Raw genomic sequence first — 19,650 nt, 5'->3', positions numbered from 1 at the left:
TCTCATCTTGCCTAGTTTGCCAAAGCCCTTGGGTACTTTCCTTGTGAATTTCTTGTCTCTGATCCACCAGCCTCAGTCCTGAAAGTGTTATGGACACTACTCTCTTCCTGTTTTTCAGCAGACAATCATATCTGGCAGATCAGGAAGGACTGAAAAGGACAGATTCAATTCTCAACAACAAAAAAAGGAAAACAAAGACTTCCAGCATTATACTCCTGCAGCCTCAGAAAGAATTTGTTGCTAGCAAGTCTGAATTATCCCGCTGCCAAGACAAAGCATGTAGCACTTTTACTGGATGCTTTACATTTCACCAGATCTACATGACACTGACCAACAACAGGTCTAACAAAAATGTTTTCACAGAAGTCAGAGCAACGTGGTTCCAGCTGGCATACAATGCTTACCCCTCATCACTGATGGGAAATTCAACTCAGATCTCCTCCACACTCATATTTTCTCCAGGGCTCGTAGGAAAGGTAGAGCCTTGACTTAAAGGTCTCTTTAATTGTTTTACAAATGAAAATTTCTTCACATATCATGCTACAGCCCTGCAAAGGCTACTCAGACTTATTTCTTCTTGTCTGCACCAAAGGATGAAACCATGTTTACATATCCATAAAGGCCACACTGTCCCCTAATCTGGAAGACTTACAGCATAGCTGAGAGACCTACTTTGCAGTCTAGCCAATAAGTCTGATGGTTATACATATAAAACTCATGCTGAAAATTGATTCTTAAATTGCTGCTAATAGGTAACTGCAATTTGAGAGGACCGTACTTCCATTCCCTCAGATTTTAAAAGTGACTTGTCAATCACTGTCATTCTAACCACCATTCTTTTCCACCTCTCTTTTAAAAAATGAAAATGGTATTGTATAAAGACACACACATCTCTATCATCTTAAAACCCCCTAGTCAATCTGAGAAAAGACAGCAATGAAATCAATGCCCATTGTCTTTTTCAAACACACTCTAATCCCAGAAAGCCTCCTGTCAAATTGCACTTTCCAAGCTGTGTTTATCTCATTCTCTTGTAAGAGAGCATTTGAGGCTCAGTTGTCCCTGTTTGTAACAGCTCATTTTTCCTTCTCACATGCAAACTCCTCCAGTAATCACCACAATCTGGGGAGCAAACACAGTTCCTAAAGCAGCAGGAGACAGCCAGGCCATGTTGCAATTATCCCTGGGAACTGCTGTTACTGCCTTTCATGTATCACCGAGGGTGCCATGAACGGAAAGATCCCATTATTTTTTCCAGACAAGTTGTAGTTGGCAACTACAGAGTCAACAGACAAAGCACAGCCGCCTTCCTTAGGGTGCCTATCGCTGCATGAAGCGTAACCACAAAATGCAGTGGACTGGTGTTCCATGGAAGCACTCCTTGCATCCCAGAAATATCCAAGCAACAAGCAACGTATCACAAAAGGGTGTTACAAAGGATTTAAATAAGACATAAAGCCACCATATTTTTCAGTGTTGTTTTGCTCTGTGAGCATCCAAAACCTGGCTCTAGACTACCTTATGCTCAAGAATCTGGGCATAATGTCTTTTCTTGATAATAATCTATTTTTTTGATAACTTGTGATTTTTTTTTTTAGCTCTCCATTTCAATTCTCTGTGCTAAGTACCAGGTTCTCAACACATCACCATGGTTATTTCAGGTAGTGTCCTTCATCTCACTCATTACGAATTTCAGGCTCATTGAGATCTGAAAGAAATAGCATCTTATCAAAATCATGTTTATTTGCCTTCTGAAATTGCAATTTGGGACTTTAAAATAACAACTTTTAAGTGGTAGGGTTAATCCCACTCAACAAGATTTTATGAAAATATTTTTTTAAAACTTCTTCTGAGGCCAAAAGAGATAGTCAAGGCAAACTGCACATTTTATGAACTGCAAAATCCATGACCAATGGATTTTATATTCGTTTTTATGATTCCAACTAAAACATTTAATGCATGCTTACTATATACACACTTTGCAGCAACCCACTAATACCTTGAAACCCGAAACAAATTCAATTAAGCAAATAAAAATCAAGATGATCAAGTTATTTCTGTTGTTACAAGCAAAAGGAAATAAATAGGACAGTTAATAAAAAGTAAAGCAAGCTCATTCAAGCAAATGCCATTTCAGCAATACGGTAACAAATCCAGACCCATAATAAACACATTTGTACTGCACACACAGTGCTTATTTCCCCATCCCTCAGAACAAGGCGGATCCATTCCATATTCCAAGTAGGGGCCAGCGATTACTCTGAGATCACACTTCATCTGTTTTAGAAAGCAGTTTTTTCCCAAACTCTGCTCGCGTTACAAACCAAACCAACCACCGCATGACGCCTGTGAAATCAATGCCAGCACAGGTGCTCTTCCCTCCCCAGTGCCGCCATCCAAACACCCGCCAGTGTCCCAGCTGCAGTGGGAGCGAGAACCTCCTCGCCCACGGCCCAGGCTCCCCTCAGCAGCCCCGAGGGCTCCACTCACCCACTCGCGGAGGCAGCGGCTGCACCGCCGGGCCCCGGGGACCGAGCACACGCGGCGGGGCCGCCACTGCCTTCGCGGCGACAGCCACCCTCGGCCCCCTCAGCGCCCGCGACCCGCTCCAGCTGGGGCTCCATAAGCAGCTTATCCCCGCGATTAGGTCGGTGATCGGGGTTACAGATGGCCGGGGAAAGCCGCTCTGGGCCATGGCTAATTAAAGCCGGGGGGGGGGCTCATCCCGGGCGGGAGCCGTGCTTGTCCCAGGCAGTGCCTCAGGACAGGCGCCATCTCCTCCTCCTCCTCCCGCGGACCGAACCCGCCCGCGCTGAGGGAGGCACCTGCCCTGGGCGGGCCAAACGTAATCCTGGGGAGCTGCCCGCTCACCACCAAAACCCCGGGCACAGCAGGACCCGAGGATTTTAAAAAACAAAGCAAAAACAGCCGAATGGAGCATGGCACCTCTCTGGGTGAGGAGATTTCGCTGAGACCCCATGAGAGCCGCACCGTGAAGCTAGCGAGGCCGTGCTCTGGCACAGCAGGTCCGTGAATCCCCTCGCACCCACCTGAACCAGATACAAACACCCTCTTCCTCCTCAGCCAGGAGAGGGGTCTGTTTTTAGCATCACTTCCGATTTACTGTCCAAGTAGTCCTTGAGGCACTATTTACTGTCCAAAATAGTCCTTGAGGCACTGTAAGGTGAATGTTACTTGTGCCTTGCTCTGCTTCCCGGAGTTCCCAAATGTGCCAAATATTCCACAGAAAAATGCACGGCAGACCAGCTAGATGGGTATTCCAATGTACAACATCTGGGAAGGCCTACCTAGATAAAACTGACTGTGCCAACACCCAAACCCCACAGCATTAAAAGCAGTGATTTTTAGTCTATGGTCTATGGGTCTAGGTAAAAAAACCAAACCCTGAGCATTTAAATGTCTCATTCAGGGAACTGTGCTGTCACTGTAGAGTTCTAAAGAGCTGAAAAAACCCATTCACATAAAGGCTCTGGAACTCCACAAGCCTCAGCAATTTCTGCCTATTCCTTCCTTCTTTGCCATCTAATCACAAGAATAGACCAATTCCTATTCTTGTGGCCTATTATACATAAAGCCTATAAAAAGAATGCACGACACTTCTATGGCATTTCCCATATGCTTGGTTCAGGTATACCAAGAGGTCACTGTAGTGCTTGTGCAGCAGAGTAGAGGAAGCTTACGTATGAACAGATCAAAGTGATCTGAAGTGATCTGCTTACGTTTGAAGTGATCAAAGTTGGGAAAACTGCTTGGTTTTAAAAATACAAATGGCATGCTTCTGGAGAACAAGGTCAAACAGGGATCTTGGTTACTGAAGAATCAACATAGCAGCAGGTCTTGTCAATTTGAAAATTAACTTGCTTCAGAAAAATAGCTATCTTCCTAGCACTAGAATTCTAGAATAATCATTTTCTTCTGTAAATGAATCCTGCTGAAATTTGTTTGTTTAATTCTGGGGTTTTGTTTGTTTGGTTTTCTTTTTTTAGAATCTTACCTGAAAGCCACAGCAGGATGGATTTATCATGCATAACAACAGAGTCTATAGTTTGTCACGCCCAATGGAACTCACATCTACAGTGTAAGTCCATCCTTCCTCAATCCCCATTTTACTAGCCCATCTTCCCACCCACACAATTACAAGCAGTATCTTCTACTTAGCAGAGTAAAGCTTAGATTAAAAGCCATCAGAGACCTGTAGACCTTCCCCCATAATGACTCTCCCAGACTTCCTGTCTATAGTCCCAAGCCCTCAGGAAAAGCTACATTTTCAAATGAGACATAAGTGACCAGTGTAACTTTTTCTAACACAGAAAATCTGTGTTCATTTTATAGTTTTCTTAGAAAAATGTAACATTTCCAGTTCTGTTAAGACAAGCAGCTGAAGGCAAAAAGCTATTTCAAGGCACAAAGGATCTATAATTGACATTCAACAGTCATTTTAAGTATCCTGAAGGACATTCAACTTGCCTAAAAGCATCAGTTAATAAAACCCAATACCAGATACTGGGAGCACAAGAAGTTAAATAATGCCATCAATAACAGCTCTTGGGAACTCCCAGATGTTTCCTGGAAAAATATCTGCATAAAATTAGGTTACACTGTCTTGTCTTAGGGCAGTCCATAAGCCTTTCAAATTGCGTGTCCAGGAGTACTTTGAGTGGTTCTCTTATAACGAAGAGGAAGCACAATGAAAGACTGGAACACTGCAGGAGCTGCATCCAGTCACATGTACAGAGGAGGGAGGAAAGGAGAGTACTGGGATTACAGTGAGTCACAGTGCTTAACACACCTCCAAAATCTTCTGCACTTACTGCAGAACCCATCTGCCTAACCTTTAGGTAGGCAAAAGAAATATCAGCTCTTCTGTTTGCCCAGTAGCAGGTGCTGCTCCGTGGGAAGAGTGGAAGGCTCAGCTGGGTGACAGCAGTGTGTGTCCTGGGCTGCAGCGTGCCTCAGTAGGGCGGCTGGGCTGCCTTGCCTGGGGAAGGCCACTGTGGAGGCACGTCTGGCTGATCAATGGGCTCGTAGGCGCTGCGGTCCTGGCCTGCACTGGTGACACCTGCATGGAGATGGAAGAGAACAAGCTTGGGACAAAGAAAAGCACAAGAACTGAATGCTCTAGAAGAAATCAACAGCTCAGGAGCACACATTTTACCAGCTCCCAGCACCTGTGGTCTGTGATCCTCACTAAACAGGCAGGAGGTAAGAGAAGTCACCCTCCCAACATGCCTATTCTTTCCTTGAGAACCGCCCTCTTAGTAGCCACATGGCTGTGTGGAAAGCAAGACCCACAATACCCCATTAGCAGCCCAACAGGTTCCTGCAATGGTGTATCCAGCAAAATAAAGTGTATGAGAGCTCATAGAAGAATGAACAGAGACAGAAGATGCAGGAACTGTGGCTGACAGCATAGATTTAAAGGCATGATACATCCATGAATCATTCCTCCCAATAATGCAGCTATGCCTCAAGTGTGGAACAAAATTTGAATCAAATAGTGCTCCTAACTGCACTATGAACAATTTGTCTGCGCAAAATCATATTAGTGTCCAGGGGATGAGCAGGGAAAGAGGAGGCAGAGAATGAGCATGGACATCTCTTTATCTGTGGGCCAGGCTTTGCCGTGGGGAGAAAGCAACCTGAGTCACAGACAGCCACCAGACTATGAGGGATTTATTCTAAGCAGCAAGGATGCTCCCAAGCAACAAACAGGGACCTCATGTAGAAGGAAAACAAGATAGAAAAGGCCAGGAAAATTTCAACACTGCTGGGTTCAAAAGAAAATGCCAGATAGCAGGAGAATGACAGGAAATTTGTCAAGCACATTCAGCACAAAAGAACACACAGTACTGAAAATCTTGTACGAAAGACAGTTCAGGAGAGGCTATGAAACTACAAAGTGTCTGAATTCCCACCTGTGCCTGAGAGGAGACTCTGTTTGGGATAGTGTGGTTGAAAAGAAGTGCTGCCAAATTCCAAGCAAAGAGATGAACTCCTCAATTGATACCTATACTTTCTATGGGATATACATGTTGAATCCCAGTGACAGGCACAGTGAGCAGCTAATAAAAACTGACACAAAAAAAGGCACTGCATGTGATTTACATGCCTCCTGACCTAGGTAAGACCTATCCATCTGGATTTTCACAAGTAGCTGGCAGAGACGACATCCACACTGCACTAGCAGAGGTACAAATAGCACACAGAGCCCTAAGCCATGGTTTCCTTCCATGGCTTCTCCTCCTCTGCAGGTTTACACCTCTTTTCACAGGAGTGTGATCTTTGCTACCACCGAAGCAGAATAAGAGACAGCTTCCAGACACTTTAATGCAGGTACACCATCTTTTGTCCTGCACAGGCTTTTTAGGATGACAAACAAAACTGTGACAGGCTGCAGGTTTTGCCAGCATGAATTCAAACAACAATCCCTGGCAAACAATCAATCCCTGGCAGCTGCCCAGGTATGAACTAGTACAGGAATGCTTGCCAAAGCTCACCAAGACCCCTACCATCTAGCCACAGCCTATTCTCTCTGGCAAATTTTCTACATTATCATTATCAAATACAACCAGGGGAAAAAAGAAGTGTCTCCAAGCTAAATCCCATCAGGTAAACATTAGTCCCATTTTCCATGTGAGGAACAAAGACCAAAGCAATCAAGGTAAATAGGGACATGTGAGGCCCACAGAAAGCACGGAGTGAGAAATCCAGCTTTATTTCCCTCTTGTTCATAATCCAGCCAGAGGAAATACTGCCTCTACTCTCCCCCAGAAGGAAAAGAAAGGGTTGACAAAGAAAAGACACCCAGAAGTTTCCAACAAACACACACAAATGCAGGAGGAGGAAGAGAGGAAAAGCCTCTCAACACCATTGTGAGCAAAATGGCTGTCAAAAACTTCAAGTTTGCAAGGGGAGAGAGAAATAATATAAATTTAAGACCAAAGACACACCAGAACAACAAAATGGAAGAACAAACACAAGCAAGACAGAGCAAACACCTGTCTGCCTGGAAAGGAGGGCAAGGCTGTCCTGAGGAGGTGGCCCACTCTGACATGGAAGCAGAAAAAGCATCCTACCTATGTTAAAGGTGTACTCTCCTCCACGCTCCCGATACATTCGATACACCAAATAGCAGGACACAGGTTTGAGGAGGAGACTGAAGATGGCCATGCCTATACTGAAACGCTTCGCATCACTGAGGAAGTCTTGTGAAGGGTAGAAGATAGAGATGTGAATGATGTCTGTGAGGACTGTGAGCAGCAGCCCAGCCAAGAACTGGAAACAAGGACAGAGAATGGGACATGAACAGAACAAGGGTTTAACCACAGTAACAGTCAGCATCTGTTTCCTGCAAGATCTATGTTGCACAATCATGCTTCACCCTAAGTGAAGACCTCCAGGTACTGCCCCAGGCAGACAGATACTCCTACATGAATGATCTTGTATTTTGTGCCTTTTCCTGTCAGATATCTTCTCATAATATATTCCAGAATTGTTTATTTTGGTTTGCCAATCTATTCAATGTTCAGAAAAAGGTGTTACAAAGCCCCTCCAACTCAAGCATATTAAACACTTTGAGTCCTCATCTGGCATTACAAGTTACAACAGCAGGTATAAAAAAAGAAGAATCAAGTATGTTTCATCTCTGAGAAGAAAAATAATTGATGTGAGTGCTTCTTGCCATGGTTTACAGAGTTCATAGATTTATATGCTCTCTTAAACACAAACCCACCCAAACAGGCAACTGCTGTATTGGGAACAGCTGAAAATCATCACTAGCTCAAAGACTCTGCCTCCACCCTCTTCCTGAGCAGCCTGAGGGAGACCAATACTCTTACACTCACCATCGTTATGGCATCAAGGGAATCGCGCTGCACAATGGCCCAGATCCCCACTGCAAGGACACTGAAATTCCCCCAGGCATAGGACAGTGGCAACATGTAATTCATGCATCCCCTGCCAAATGAGACAAAAAAAAAAAAAAAAAAAAAAAAAAAAGGCTCACATTCACAATATGCCTGCAACAGTTTGGTTTCATCCCTGTTCCCTTACAAACACCTCACTCTTAGATTTGGGATCTTCTTGCACACAGGCCCGAACAGGGAGTGCTGATTCCCAGGGAACATCACATTCCTAGTTTGAAGGACCCTCTTCTCCCCCAGGCCAGACACTAATCACTCACCACACTGTGAGCAGCCAATGTACCAGAATGATAGCCTATGAAAAAAACAAAACAGGAAGACAGGTCAGCACGTTGGGAGAACTCTGGGAGGATCAACATGAAACAGCACCATCTTGTCCCCAAGGGATGGGTGGAAAAGTGGCCTGGACCCGTGAACTAGTGCAGAAAGATGGTGAGACAATTGGGACAGTGAAGACAAAGCTACTTTTCCCCACATCTGCTGCTGAGTATTTCCTGTGGTGCTACACTGTAGTAATTCATTCTTGTCATCTCTGATGACAGCTTATTCAGGGACTACTTAGCCTTTTCTAAATGAGTTATTAGTTTTGGAACACCAGAAGAGCTTGCACAGAAAGCCAAGCAAACTGATTCACGCTGTGCTAGCACAGTTTATACATGACCAGTCTGGCATCCCATCACCAAAAATCCCATGGGTGGCCATGCCTGCAGCTCCCAGAATTTCACTCCAGTCTTCAGCAAATCCTTCTTTTACCTCCTTCCAGGTCTGTTTATAGCAGAATTAACAGACCTGGAGGTTTCTTCCAGGACTCTCTGAACCTGATCCTGCCAGAGCACACAGCTCCTTTCACTCCCAGTGAAGCCACCAAGTCCAAATGCCAACAGTGCCCTGAGCAGCAGTAAGATAATGTCACAAATTCTGTACTTTGCACCTGTCCTTGATGATCCTGGTCCTTGTGCTTAATGGGAGAAATCCAAGAAGAAAGGATCGTACTGGAATAAGTGATACAAGGATTCTCTTCACCACCACTTGCCATTTTTGTAACCAAGGAAACATACCCTCCATGTTTATTCAGAATAGGAATAACAATAATTTCAGGCTTTTTCTACATCTGTAGCCTGACTAAAGGGAGATGACTCATATTTGCTCTCTAAACATTTGAGAAAACAAGAATATGGAAGACAGGCTATATTAACAGCCTCAATAAAAGGCTGAAGCCTGAACATATCAGAGGATCCATGAGATACAGGCATGCTTTCATTCTTTCCTAGCTGTGAGAAAGGCTTCAAATTGGCATTTCTGCTGGCCTTGGTATTAAAAAAAACAAACCCACATTACCAAAACCCCTCTGAAGCACACTCACCCTCTAAAGGTAAAAAAGAAAACTGGGAAATGAGTACATGGCAAAAGCCTGAGTTACTCAGTGGACACAGGAAAGCTGTATGCAGGAGCATTAAGACACAAAAAAAGAAATTAAGATCTACTGACACCCTGCTAGATTCCTTGACTTAAAACATTCCCCATGCTCTAACTTAAAACAAAACTGGAGAGGAGAGTGAAGCTGTGACACGAGTGAAGCACAGTCAGGAAAGCACAGGGGCGGCGCAGCTGCTGCGGCTCTCACTGCTCTGCCCGGACACCACAATGCAAATGACTTCCTGCTCTTCCCTGCAGTGCCCCATCACAGCTGCTGAGCACCCGCTAGACTTTGCCCTAACTTCCAACATCGCTTAGACAGATTTTTATTAATTGATTTTTTAATTGTTCATGAAAGCTTACAATATGCTTCAGCACCCCTCACGCTTCCCCTTCTCCCAGACTGTAGCACAGATACAATGGAAAAACTGCTAATCAGTAAGATGTAAGACATTCCTGGGTAAGAATGGAGACATGCAAATAGTGTTTACTCAAGAGACTATCACATCAGGAAATTTCTTAATTAGGTAGTATTTAATTGCATGTTACATACCCGCAAGACCCCTCAAGGCCCACCAGTTAACATAATTAGGCAGGGTGGGTTTTTTTTAAAGCTGTCTAGATCAATACTGCAGTGACTTAATTATGAAGTATGTTTAGTCATCAGCATAAAGTCAGGTAAGCTAGGGCTGATACTATGAGTGACTGCTGAAATAAAACCAAGATATTCCCTTTTTAGTTATTAGTCCAATTTACCTGACAGTTTTTCAGCGCACTATGGAATTGGCTGGTGGTGTTGGTATGCTTTAACATAGAAAATATAGTGTTAATGAAAAGCTACAGTCACTAGGTGAGGTTAGTTAATTTGCAGATAGTCTCCTGATAAGACAGAAGAAGAATTTAAAATTTTTCCATCTGTCCAAGGACTTAAGTGTGTAGCTAAGACAGACAGACATACATTTCTTCTTTTTAGAAAATAACTCCTAAGACTTAACTAGTGGTGAGAACAAAAAATAAAGGTGGGTCCTTTGTCCCCATCTCTTCTGGGAAAAAGGATGGCCATGTAATTAAAAGCATCCCTTTGGAAACTGGGGAGAGCTAAAGAGAATTCCTACCTCCTTTGCAAATCCCAGCATGTGATGGAACTAATTGCCAAGCATAAAAAGAGCCTAGGTCTGCCAGGGTCTCATTAGATGGGAAACTCTTTGGAACAGGAACTCCTTTAAACATGCTTCAGCACAGAACTTAGCACAAGGTTGAATTTTGATCAAGTTAAAAACGAAACAGTTCCAAATTACAATTATTTTCTTGTTGTATCAAAATTTCTATTTTACTTTTTTTTTTTTTTTAATTATTTTAGAGTAAGCTCACCTGCTCTGTGAGTGACATTCACCTGAGAACACACAAAACCAAAATATGAATCTGAGCGGCCACCTGTGAGGATGCTCCTCATTATTATAACAGAGTGATAATAATGAGAGTGCTTAAGCAAAGCAGGCTATCCAATGGGGCTGTCATGGCTCTGTTCTTATTTTAAAACTCAGCTGACTTCTGAGTTGAGCTATTTGATCTAACTTTGCAGTTTTCCTTGCTTTGAGCAGAAGGTTTAATCACATGACATACAGACATCTCTATTGTTCCTTGATTCTGTGACTTAGCATTTAAAAATGCCTAAGCACAAAATGTGTGTTTCCGGGCACATGGATTGCAGAGCATTGTCTAGGCTTGATCAAAGTCAAACGTATTTCAAGGCTCTGCATGGTAATTTCAATAATCATAGGTGTCAAGCTGTCATGGCAAAAGTATGGCTGTGCTGCTTCCCCCATGCTTTGCTGAGCATGGCTGTTAGAACCCAGGCAGGAGATCCTGTTCCCTGAGAATGTTCCCCACCCACTCCAAGGCAAAGCCTGCTACATTAATTTTATACCTCTGCAAGTAGCTTTAAGAGACACCCCGAGGCTAAGATACTGCTACATTCTGGCACAAACACAGCTCAGTCATGCTGCTTTCTTGGAACAACTTCTATCACAAGACTCATCTTTATAATCTGACAGAACCAGTAAGCAGATCATGCCAATGAATAATAGCAGTGTGTGTTATTTCCAGGCCCCTTCTGAGTAAGAATCATCCCCACCTTTGTGGTATTTTCCAGGGAATCAGGCCCTAAGTCAGTATGAAGTGTAGGTACAACTATTAACTCCCTATTCCTGTCTTTGCAGCTCAGAGCAGAGCTGGCAGACTTGACAACAAGGAAATTCTTAATGCTGAAAACAGTTCGCCCAGGACAAACTCATGCTTATCTAGTAAAAGACTGGGGAATGGTTGTCTGAAACAAGAGAAGAAAGGCAACATTTTAGTTTTGTTGTCCATTTCCCATGGTAGAACATGTATTTCTTGTTGGCAAATTATTTTAATTAAATGTCCTTAGTTTTCACTGTTGTTTTAGCATGGAAAAAAAAATAATCAAGTTAAAAAACAAAGCAGAAGGCAAAATCTTTTAATCTTCCTAGTGCCCTGGGAATCACACAATAGTCCAAACTTGTCAGAGCAAAGTATCAGCTAGTTTCCAGAATGTAATACAATCCACATGCTGGGCCTTGAAAAATCCATTTGCTTACTTGCCTCTAACAAGGAAAGTTGCTTTTCTTGGTGAACTAGTAAGAGGGGTATTCATCATTATATGAACACCAATCTTTTATTTAATACAGCCACATGAAAGCTGTTCTGTACAAAGCTGAATTAATAATGGTAGCTGAGATAATACTATTCTCCCATCCAACCCATAAGCAGCCTGGTCCAAGGCCACTGCTCACAGCTTAACGAATCATCAGCAAAAAAAAAAAACCCTGATGTGATCCGTGATGTTTTCACTCTCTGGGCAAAGCTTTAAACAAAGAAAGCACCTGAATCATGTTGTATTAAATGAAATCACAAAGTAATGAAGCTGGGAAACGACACACACACCTAGAAATCTCAGGGCTCTGAAAATGTGAAAGACAAAAAAAAACCCCAAAAAACAGAGGAAAATGTTATGTGTTTGGTAGCACAGAAGACACCAGAATCGAACATCAACATCAAAAGTAAACAAAGTGTGATTTTAACATCCACTGGCTTGTCAGCAAGGAAGTGCTTCTTCCAGAAGTGAAAAATGTAACATAACTGCTTAAGTCTTGGAAACCCACAGAGTCTCTTATATTTCCTTTCTCTGGTTATCAGATATTCACTGAAATTTCCAAAGTGCCCTCAAGTGGAGCCTGCCCTCCCCAGCAGAGAAGCAGCTGCAGCTATCTATCAGATGAAAACCCCCAAGTAAATGGGCTTATTTTTCTAAGATACTTTGCCTGACAAACAAGAACTTTGTCTCCTCAGAATCTTGTGCAGTGTTTGTCTTGGCTTAGCTCTGGTCAGCTGAGCTGGAAACCCCCATGGACACTAGCTAATAGCCAGCTGTTGTCTCTGCCTAGTCCTTGGCCACTTTAGCAATATCCTGAATTGAAGAAAAAACTTTGGAGTCGTCACCTGGCAGGTTTAACCAAGACTCATAGAATAAACTGAGTTGGAAATGACCCATGAGGATCACGGCTCTGCACAAGACACCCCAAGAATTCCACTCTGTGCTTGAGAGCCTCGTGTAAGTGCTCCTTAACTCAGAGAGGCTCGGGCTGTGACCGTTGCCCTGAGGAGCCTGTTCAGTGCCTGATCGGCCTCTGGGAAAAACATTTTCCTGATATCCAACCTAAACCTCCCCCGCCTCGGCTTCATGGCTTTTAGAACTTCTGCAGCCCTTGCCCATGTGATAAAAAAGTAGGAACTTCAGCTTTTCTTCCTCAGAGGGCTCCGCAGCTCGGAGCAAGGCCTCGGCCAGGATGTGGACCAGGCACACGGCTGGAGAACATGCGAGAGGAGAGGAGGGACACGGGGAGGGCCGGTCCGAGCGCCAGCGGCTCGGCTCAGCCCACCCCGGCAGCCCCCAGCCGCCCTCCCGCTCCCCCGGCCCCGCTCCCGAGCCCCAGGGGCAGCCCCTACCTTGAGGCTGACGGCCGGCAGCTCCATTGCAGCAGCCCCGGCACCGCTGCTCACGTGGGGCAGGGCCGGGTTCGGGGCCGGCGAGGGGCGGGGGGGAGCCGGGACACCGCCCCCGGGCCCGCCCTGCCCTGCTCTGCTCTGCTCTGCCCTGCCCAGCTCTGCTCTGCCCAACCCTGCCCTGCTCTGCCCTACCCTGCTCTGCTCAGCCCAGCCCCGCCCTGCCCTGCTCTGCCCTGCTCTGCCCAACCCTGCCCTGCTCTGCCCTGCTCTGCCCTGCCCTGCTCTGCCCTGCTCTGCCCAACCCTGCCCTGCCCAGCCCAGCCCCGCCCTGCCCTGCTCTGCCCTGCCCTGCTCTGCTCTGCCCAGCCCCGCCCTGCCCTGCTCTGCCCAACCCTGCCCCGCCCTGCCCTGCCCTGCCCTGCTCTGCCCAGCCCTGCCCAGCCCCGCCCTGCCCTGCCCAGCCCCGCCCTGCCCTGCTCTGCCCAGCCCTGCCCTGCCCAGCCCCACCCCACCCTGCCCTGCCCGCGGCCCCGGGCACGCCCGACGGTGCCCCGCGGTTCTGGGGGGTCCTTGTTAGAGTTCACTGAGTGGCAGCTGCTCAGACGCGTTCCAGCGGAGGAGGCAGTCCGGGTGCTCTGCCTACCTGTGTGAACCGCACGGCTTCTGATCTCGTTAATGCTTTGAAGGCGGGTCCATGAGGATGGTGACAGACTCTTCACAGTGGTACCCAGTCTCAGGATGATGGGCGTAAACAGTTCCTGCTCAGCGTGAGAAAGAACTTTACATTGAGGGTGGCAGAGCACTGAGACAGGCTGCCCGAGAAGGACATGGAGTCTCACTGGAGACATTCCAAACCCAACTGGACCATTCCTGTGTCACCTGCTCCAGGTGTCCCTGCCCTGGCAGTGGGAAGGGGCAGCAGGGAGTTGGACTAGATGATCTCCAGAGGCTTCTTCCAACCCTAACAATTCTGGAATTTTGTTTCCAAAGCCACCACTATATTATAAATAGGCACAGATCAATTTCTTGGCTGCAAACACCCAGCCGAAGTGTGTACAGATCAGTTTGTTGGCTCCAAACACCCAGCCAAACTCTTCCTGCTGCTTGCACATTCAATGTAGTGAGAGAAGGTTGGACATTATACTTTGACTGTAATCAGTGTCCAGGAAAACTAATGCATGCAAAGGACTTAGCTTTCTGCAGGAAGAGAGTTTTTGTGCATGTATCTGTCAGTGGTGTGACCAGAAAGTGAGAAGTGACAAAGAAACTGTTGATAGACACCAATAAAAAGGTTATTTTAAGATGCTAACTGTGCTCTGCTATGTTACCCAAAAGCTAAGTCAAGTTACGGTCAGTCTTAGGGGTTGGGCCAGGTAGCTAGGATGGCTGGCAGGTACTTAAGTTGTTTCCTTTGGCCCTGGATTTTTTCGTAGAACTAGATGACTGAACCCTTTGCCTAAAAACTTGGTGCAAATAACAAGTTCTTCATTTCTTTTTCTGAAAGAAAGCTGGTTTCATTTTAGAGCTAGAGAAGTTGGTAAGTGACCAATTCAGCCCCACACAGTTCAGCTATTACTTACCATTTCTTGTCCATTTCATACCAACAGCCTTCTCCCCAAGTCTGGCAAATGAAACAACAGAACCCAGACGTCATGATGACATTTCTCAAATCCTCCCATCCTTGCCTAATGTGTGCTGTCTGCAGTGTAAGACTGCAATGTCTTACTAGGTCAGTTCCTTTCTTGTCATTATTCCTTCTTACAGAAAAGATGGGGCCTCTTAAGAAATTAGCTGGGTCAGAGGCTCATTGCAGAAGCTGGATGTGGAAATGCATGAGTCATTCTTCATTCCCATTTCCAGTTCAAGCAGTGAGAATTGTGCAGTGCTGAACCTACTGTCAGACATTCTCAAACAACCCACAAATGCAGTGCTATCCAGCCTGTCCTTGACCATGTCCTGAGTGCTAGTGACTGCTTGTATGCAGCACACTTCAAGATTTCCCAAGGCAAAGCATTAAATGCCAAAATGAAATTACCTAGAAAATGCTAGGAAGCATCAGGGTAAAACTGACTGGCTGCATAGCTCAGAACAACAGTAAAAAACCCAGAAAGGCTGTGAAAGTCCCCTCAGGAATCTCTGAATATGTCACTTTCAAATGAAAGATTGAAATATAACTCATCTATTGCCACATGACACATGAGCTGTGACTTCACTTCCATTACTGTGTCTTGCAGGGAAGTCCTGCCTCTGTCTACAGATGCAGTGGTAGCAAATGAGATCAATGCTAGTGGTTCCAGTAATGTCAAGGAATGACTGGATTTCAATGTAAATGACAAAAATATATGACACTTGTGTTGGGGGGAAAGACAGAGAGAGTGAATAGCCATATTGCTGGCTCAGTGCTGTGTGTGAAGTGCACCCTTCTGCCAAGACAGGTATCTATCAAAGGAGAACTGTTTGTTATGAAGACAGATCCCACTGTCCCTGTTGAACGATCAGCACTATTTGGATGCAGCAGCATGTGGGCGTCTTTGCTCCCTTCAGCATTCTCACTCAGCCTGAGACAGTCTCATTATCATGTATGCAGCGTGAGCCATAATTTGAATTGATAACACTGTTTAATGCAAAGCATTTCCCCTTGTACAATAAAAGCACTTTACTTCATTTTGTTCATCAATGTATTGTGCAGTTAATTCATCCCTGCTTATTATATCCTGGGCTTGCATGTCATGGACTCAAGGGACTTAGAAATGTCTTAATGATCTCATGGATATGAAAACAATGAGAGCTATGACCGACATTATGCATTATTATGTCTCTCACACCTGTGTGATCTGGGGGTCGTTTGGTTTTTATTTCTACTTTGTGCTGCTTGTACCTTGTAAATTGCCTCTCTGTGTAACCCACTGTCTCTCTCCCCTTCCCCAGATTTGATAAAGCAATGCAACATGGCAAGGAAGATAAGCAGCAAGTTAAAGGAGACCTGCAGGGGGAAGCAGGTGACCCAGGAGACTAGATACAGAGATTTTTGTGACTAGAAAACTGCTCCAGGTGAGTTCAGGTCATGGCAACCAATGCCCAGTTGCTTTATGCAAAATCTAATGTTTTTAAAAATCTATTGGTTTGCCTTGTGCAGACTTGAAAAAAAAGCCTAATACACAGCTGGATCCCCTCCTGATAGCATAAAAGTGAGGCTAATAAGGCAGAAATGCTTCCCTTTGCATTTTCAGGACACTGAACCCTCTGTGCATAAGGTGATAGCAATTCCATAGGGAAGTGAATGAGTTAATACAATTGCTCCTGCTCTCCTTACCTGGCCCATGAAGCTGGAGACAAGCTGGAGACAAGCTGGAGACAAGCTCACCCCTCATAGTTCTGCCCTTCTTCCCCTCTCTAGGGCTCTAGTCTGATGATAACTAAAGGCTGCAGCTGACACCAGTATCTCTGAGTTTTGCCCCTGGCTATGGAGTTGAGAGCAATGAAGGCACCAGCTCAGCACACATACATATATTAACCACAGAGCCTTTCTGAATAAGTAGTGAGGAAGGGCATATAGAAGTTGCCTGGCTCCACAAACTCCCTTTTAAATCCCAGCTGGGAAATCAGCAAACAGAATCATTACCTGGATTGGAGGGGAAACAAGGCATTTTGTAATGCTGGTGGAAAGCCTCCTCCTGCAATTGCACTGCAAAACAGACTACAGCAAGGTGATTTGGGGAGTGGAGAGGGTCACATTAATGTGATGTCTGGACAATTGCACTTAGAAATCCTTCCCGATCTCAGCAGCAAACAAGCTGCTCCTCTGATTTTCTAAAATCTAACTAAAGCTTTGAGATTTCATTAAGAGACCACTCTTCAAGATTTACTGACACTCCAGAAAATGAACTGACACACCAGAAGTGGTTTTATGGAGTACATATGCTCACTCAGAACATTCCAAGAAAACAACAGCCCTTGGGGTTTTTTTCTGATAAAAAATATGAAAGCTATGTTTTTTCCAGGCTTCATGTAGCAGAGAATGACTGACATGGATGTGAAAAATTTGGTATAGCATGGGTTTCAAATTGAAGCACTTTCACACACTGTGGATTTACAACAGGGTAATTACTGGGGGAGGAAGGGAAGAGAGACAGTTTCAGTAAAACACCTCTGAGTGAAAATGAATGCAGACTATTACAGACCTGAGACAGAATGATTCCCAAGTGTTTTAATTTGTGCTTCCACTCCTTGCCTCTCTTGCAGCCATAATTTTGGCAACTACCAGCAACATCCCTGAGTTTAAACAGCATTTGCAGAGCAGGCAGCTGCTGAAATGATTATGTCAAATCAACATGCTGTTTTCTCTTTTCCATGTTTAATGGTTCTCACCCTTGGAGAAGCAGTTTAAAGTGATGCATAACCCTTGGACTCTCAGAGGCTACTGACAGCAGTAGCTGTAGGGCAGGACTTTGGGTGGGACTTTGTCACTCACCTTTCTTGCATGCATGCTCTGTGATTAACTTTAGAAATTACTGTACAGAGCCCTGCTATGGCTGGTTTGGGCCTGGTCCAAAGTCCTTTCAAGACAATAGACAATCTTGCAAGAGCTTTGACTAAAATTCTCTGGAGGCAGCAGAGAAGCTGAGCTTGTGTGAATTTTTAATTTGAGTTTCTTAAACAGTTAGTTGAAGAGAACATATAAATCAAGTCTTGCTTGACATTTGTATCTCTCTCTTGTTCAGACCTAATTCCCCTAAAGGGAAAACTGTCACTGATGGCACTGTGACTATGAGATGCTGGGAGGGAAGGGGAAAGCTGCTAAAAGTGACCCTTGATGGTGATGCTTTGCAGCTGCTCTCATGCCTTTGAGACAGCACAGAGGGGCACTAAAAGGCTTTGCCATGCTCACAAGTGGGTTGGACTTGTACAAATGTTACCCTGTGGTTTTATATCACAGGCTGCTCTTGCATTCCACACCTTTGCACATGATTTACTCAACAGCTTTCCTTTGCACTGCAGTTGTGGAGTCAGTAGTTGATCTGGCTGATCCATAATTCAGGCTGATTCTTTTCATGCTGCTGTGCCTATGCAGCATGTGCCTGCACCACTGCTCACCCTTCCTGCTCCACCTCTGCAACACCACGGCTTGACTCAGCAGGAAAGACACTTGGTCATGGGCTCTCTTTCTGAAACTCCAATGTGAGCAATCAATGCAGTAATCCTGGACTTGACTGATAATAGTTAACTGAATTTTCACTGACCTTAACTAATCCCCCCATTTAAGAATAATCTATTCTTTATATTCAGAGTTAATAGCAGACTGAAGGCTGAAAAAGCAAGAACTGAAGGAGCAAATCTCCTTTTACAGTCTAAAAGCTCTGACAAAATTCAGACTTGATTGTATTTCACATGATTTGCAAAACAGTCTTGCCTCAAACTCTGTCCATGAGCCTACAAGGATCCCATATGTAGTGTAAGAGGCAAGGAATACCTGCATCACCAAGGATAAAGACCGCTGCAAAATTTCCTGCTCACTTTCAGTTGCACTGTTTTCCCCAGATCTTGGCTCCTACACTAAAGAGCAGTTCGATATCAAACCTGGTTTTGATTGTGCCTGTGCACGTGGTTCTCAGTGTCACAGAGACCAGAGGCTGAGAGCTCTACAATTGGATGTGATCAGTTAGGAGCCTTTTCCCCATTAGATTCCACTGACAATGGCACTGGCGGCACCACCCACTATTCTGCATCTGGGATGAAGGAGGGGCTACATTGCTCTCCCCGGGTTAACCGATTGAATCCTTGCTGCTGTGGCATCGAGCTGAAGGCAAACCACCTTTCTTTATTTCTGTCTTTTGTGCTAAGACTGTCATGCCGTAAAGAGAGCCCTGTGGAAGGTTTAGCCTAAGTGCTCCCATACAAATTCCTCCTTTAGCAGGTGTGCACAGGTCAGAAGTGACATTGTATTCACAGCATCTCTCTGTGGCCATGACTGGGCACTCATTATATTAGAGATGTAAAGTGTAACGCTCACAGTCTTTGAGTGAATACACAATGCAAAGTGGCACCACAGCATAAACAGGATTGCAAAGTAAAAGTTTGACTAACTAAATGGAACACAGGGGGTTTAGGGAAGCTGTGTAAAGAGGATTCTGCCCACAGCACCATGATTAATATTTCTGTTCCTAAAGAAAGTGCTATACATCTCCAGGCTCTTGGATATAAAAAGCCTCACAGCTGCCTCCCCAGAAAAGTCAGGGTATTGGGGTGTTAGCAGTAGCAAAGAACA

General features: G+C 44.9%; 1 protein-coding gene across 3 annotated transcripts; it reads right to left on the bottom strand.

Moving 5' to 3' along the window:
* Positions 1-4,317: 4,317 nt before the first annotated feature.
* AGTRAP (angiotensin II receptor associated protein) lies at positions 4,318-14,137 on the bottom strand. Of its 3 annotated transcripts, none has more exons than XM_040084841.2 (5): positions 14,029-14,137; positions 8,204-8,238; positions 7,866-7,977; positions 7,098-7,296; positions 4,318-5,080 (listed from the first exon to the last, which is right to left on the bottom strand). In XM_040084841.2, exons 3-5 carry the CDS (start codon positions 7,968-7,970, stop codon positions 4,974-4,976), a joined length of 411 nt encoding a protein of 136 aa, XP_039940775.1. In that variant the 5' UTR covers positions 7,971-7,977; positions 8,204-8,238; positions 14,029-14,137; the 3' UTR covers positions 4,318-4,973. The 3 variants fall into 3 exon arrangements, with proteins under 3 accessions (XP_039940775.1, XP_039940774.1, XP_039940776.1); XM_040084840.1 differs by lacking the exon at positions 14,029-14,137 and adding an exon at positions 13,386-13,497; XM_040084842.2 differs by lacking the exons at positions 8,204-8,238; positions 14,029-14,137 and adding an exon at positions 8,085-8,102.
* Positions 14,138-19,650: the final 5,513 nt, after the last annotated feature.

This window comes from Hirundo rustica, chromosome 22 (genome assembly GCF_015227805.2).
Source record: "Hirundo rustica isolate bHirRus1 chromosome 22, bHirRus1.pri.v3, whole genome shotgun sequence".
NCBI lineage: Eukaryota > Metazoa > Chordata > Aves > Passeriformes > Hirundinidae > Hirundo > Hirundo rustica.
The sequence above is the reverse complement of the archived record's forward strand: the minus strand, read 5'-3'. Positions and strand labels throughout refer to the sequence as shown.

Excerpts from the sequence above, each read along its gene's own strand:
- AGTRAP (XM_040084840.1), bottom strand. The coding sequence starts at position 13,412 with ATGGAGCTGCCGGCCGTCAGCCTCAAG. Across the intron at positions 7,297-7,865 it reads CCCTTGATGCCATAACGATG|TTCTTGGCTGGGCTGCTGCT; the intron begins GTGAGTGTAAGA and ends CCTTGTTTCCAG. Across the intron at positions 5,081-7,097 it reads AGAGTACACCTTTAACATAG|GTGTCACCAGTGCAGGCCAG; the intron begins GTAGGATGCTTT and ends ATCTCCATGCAG.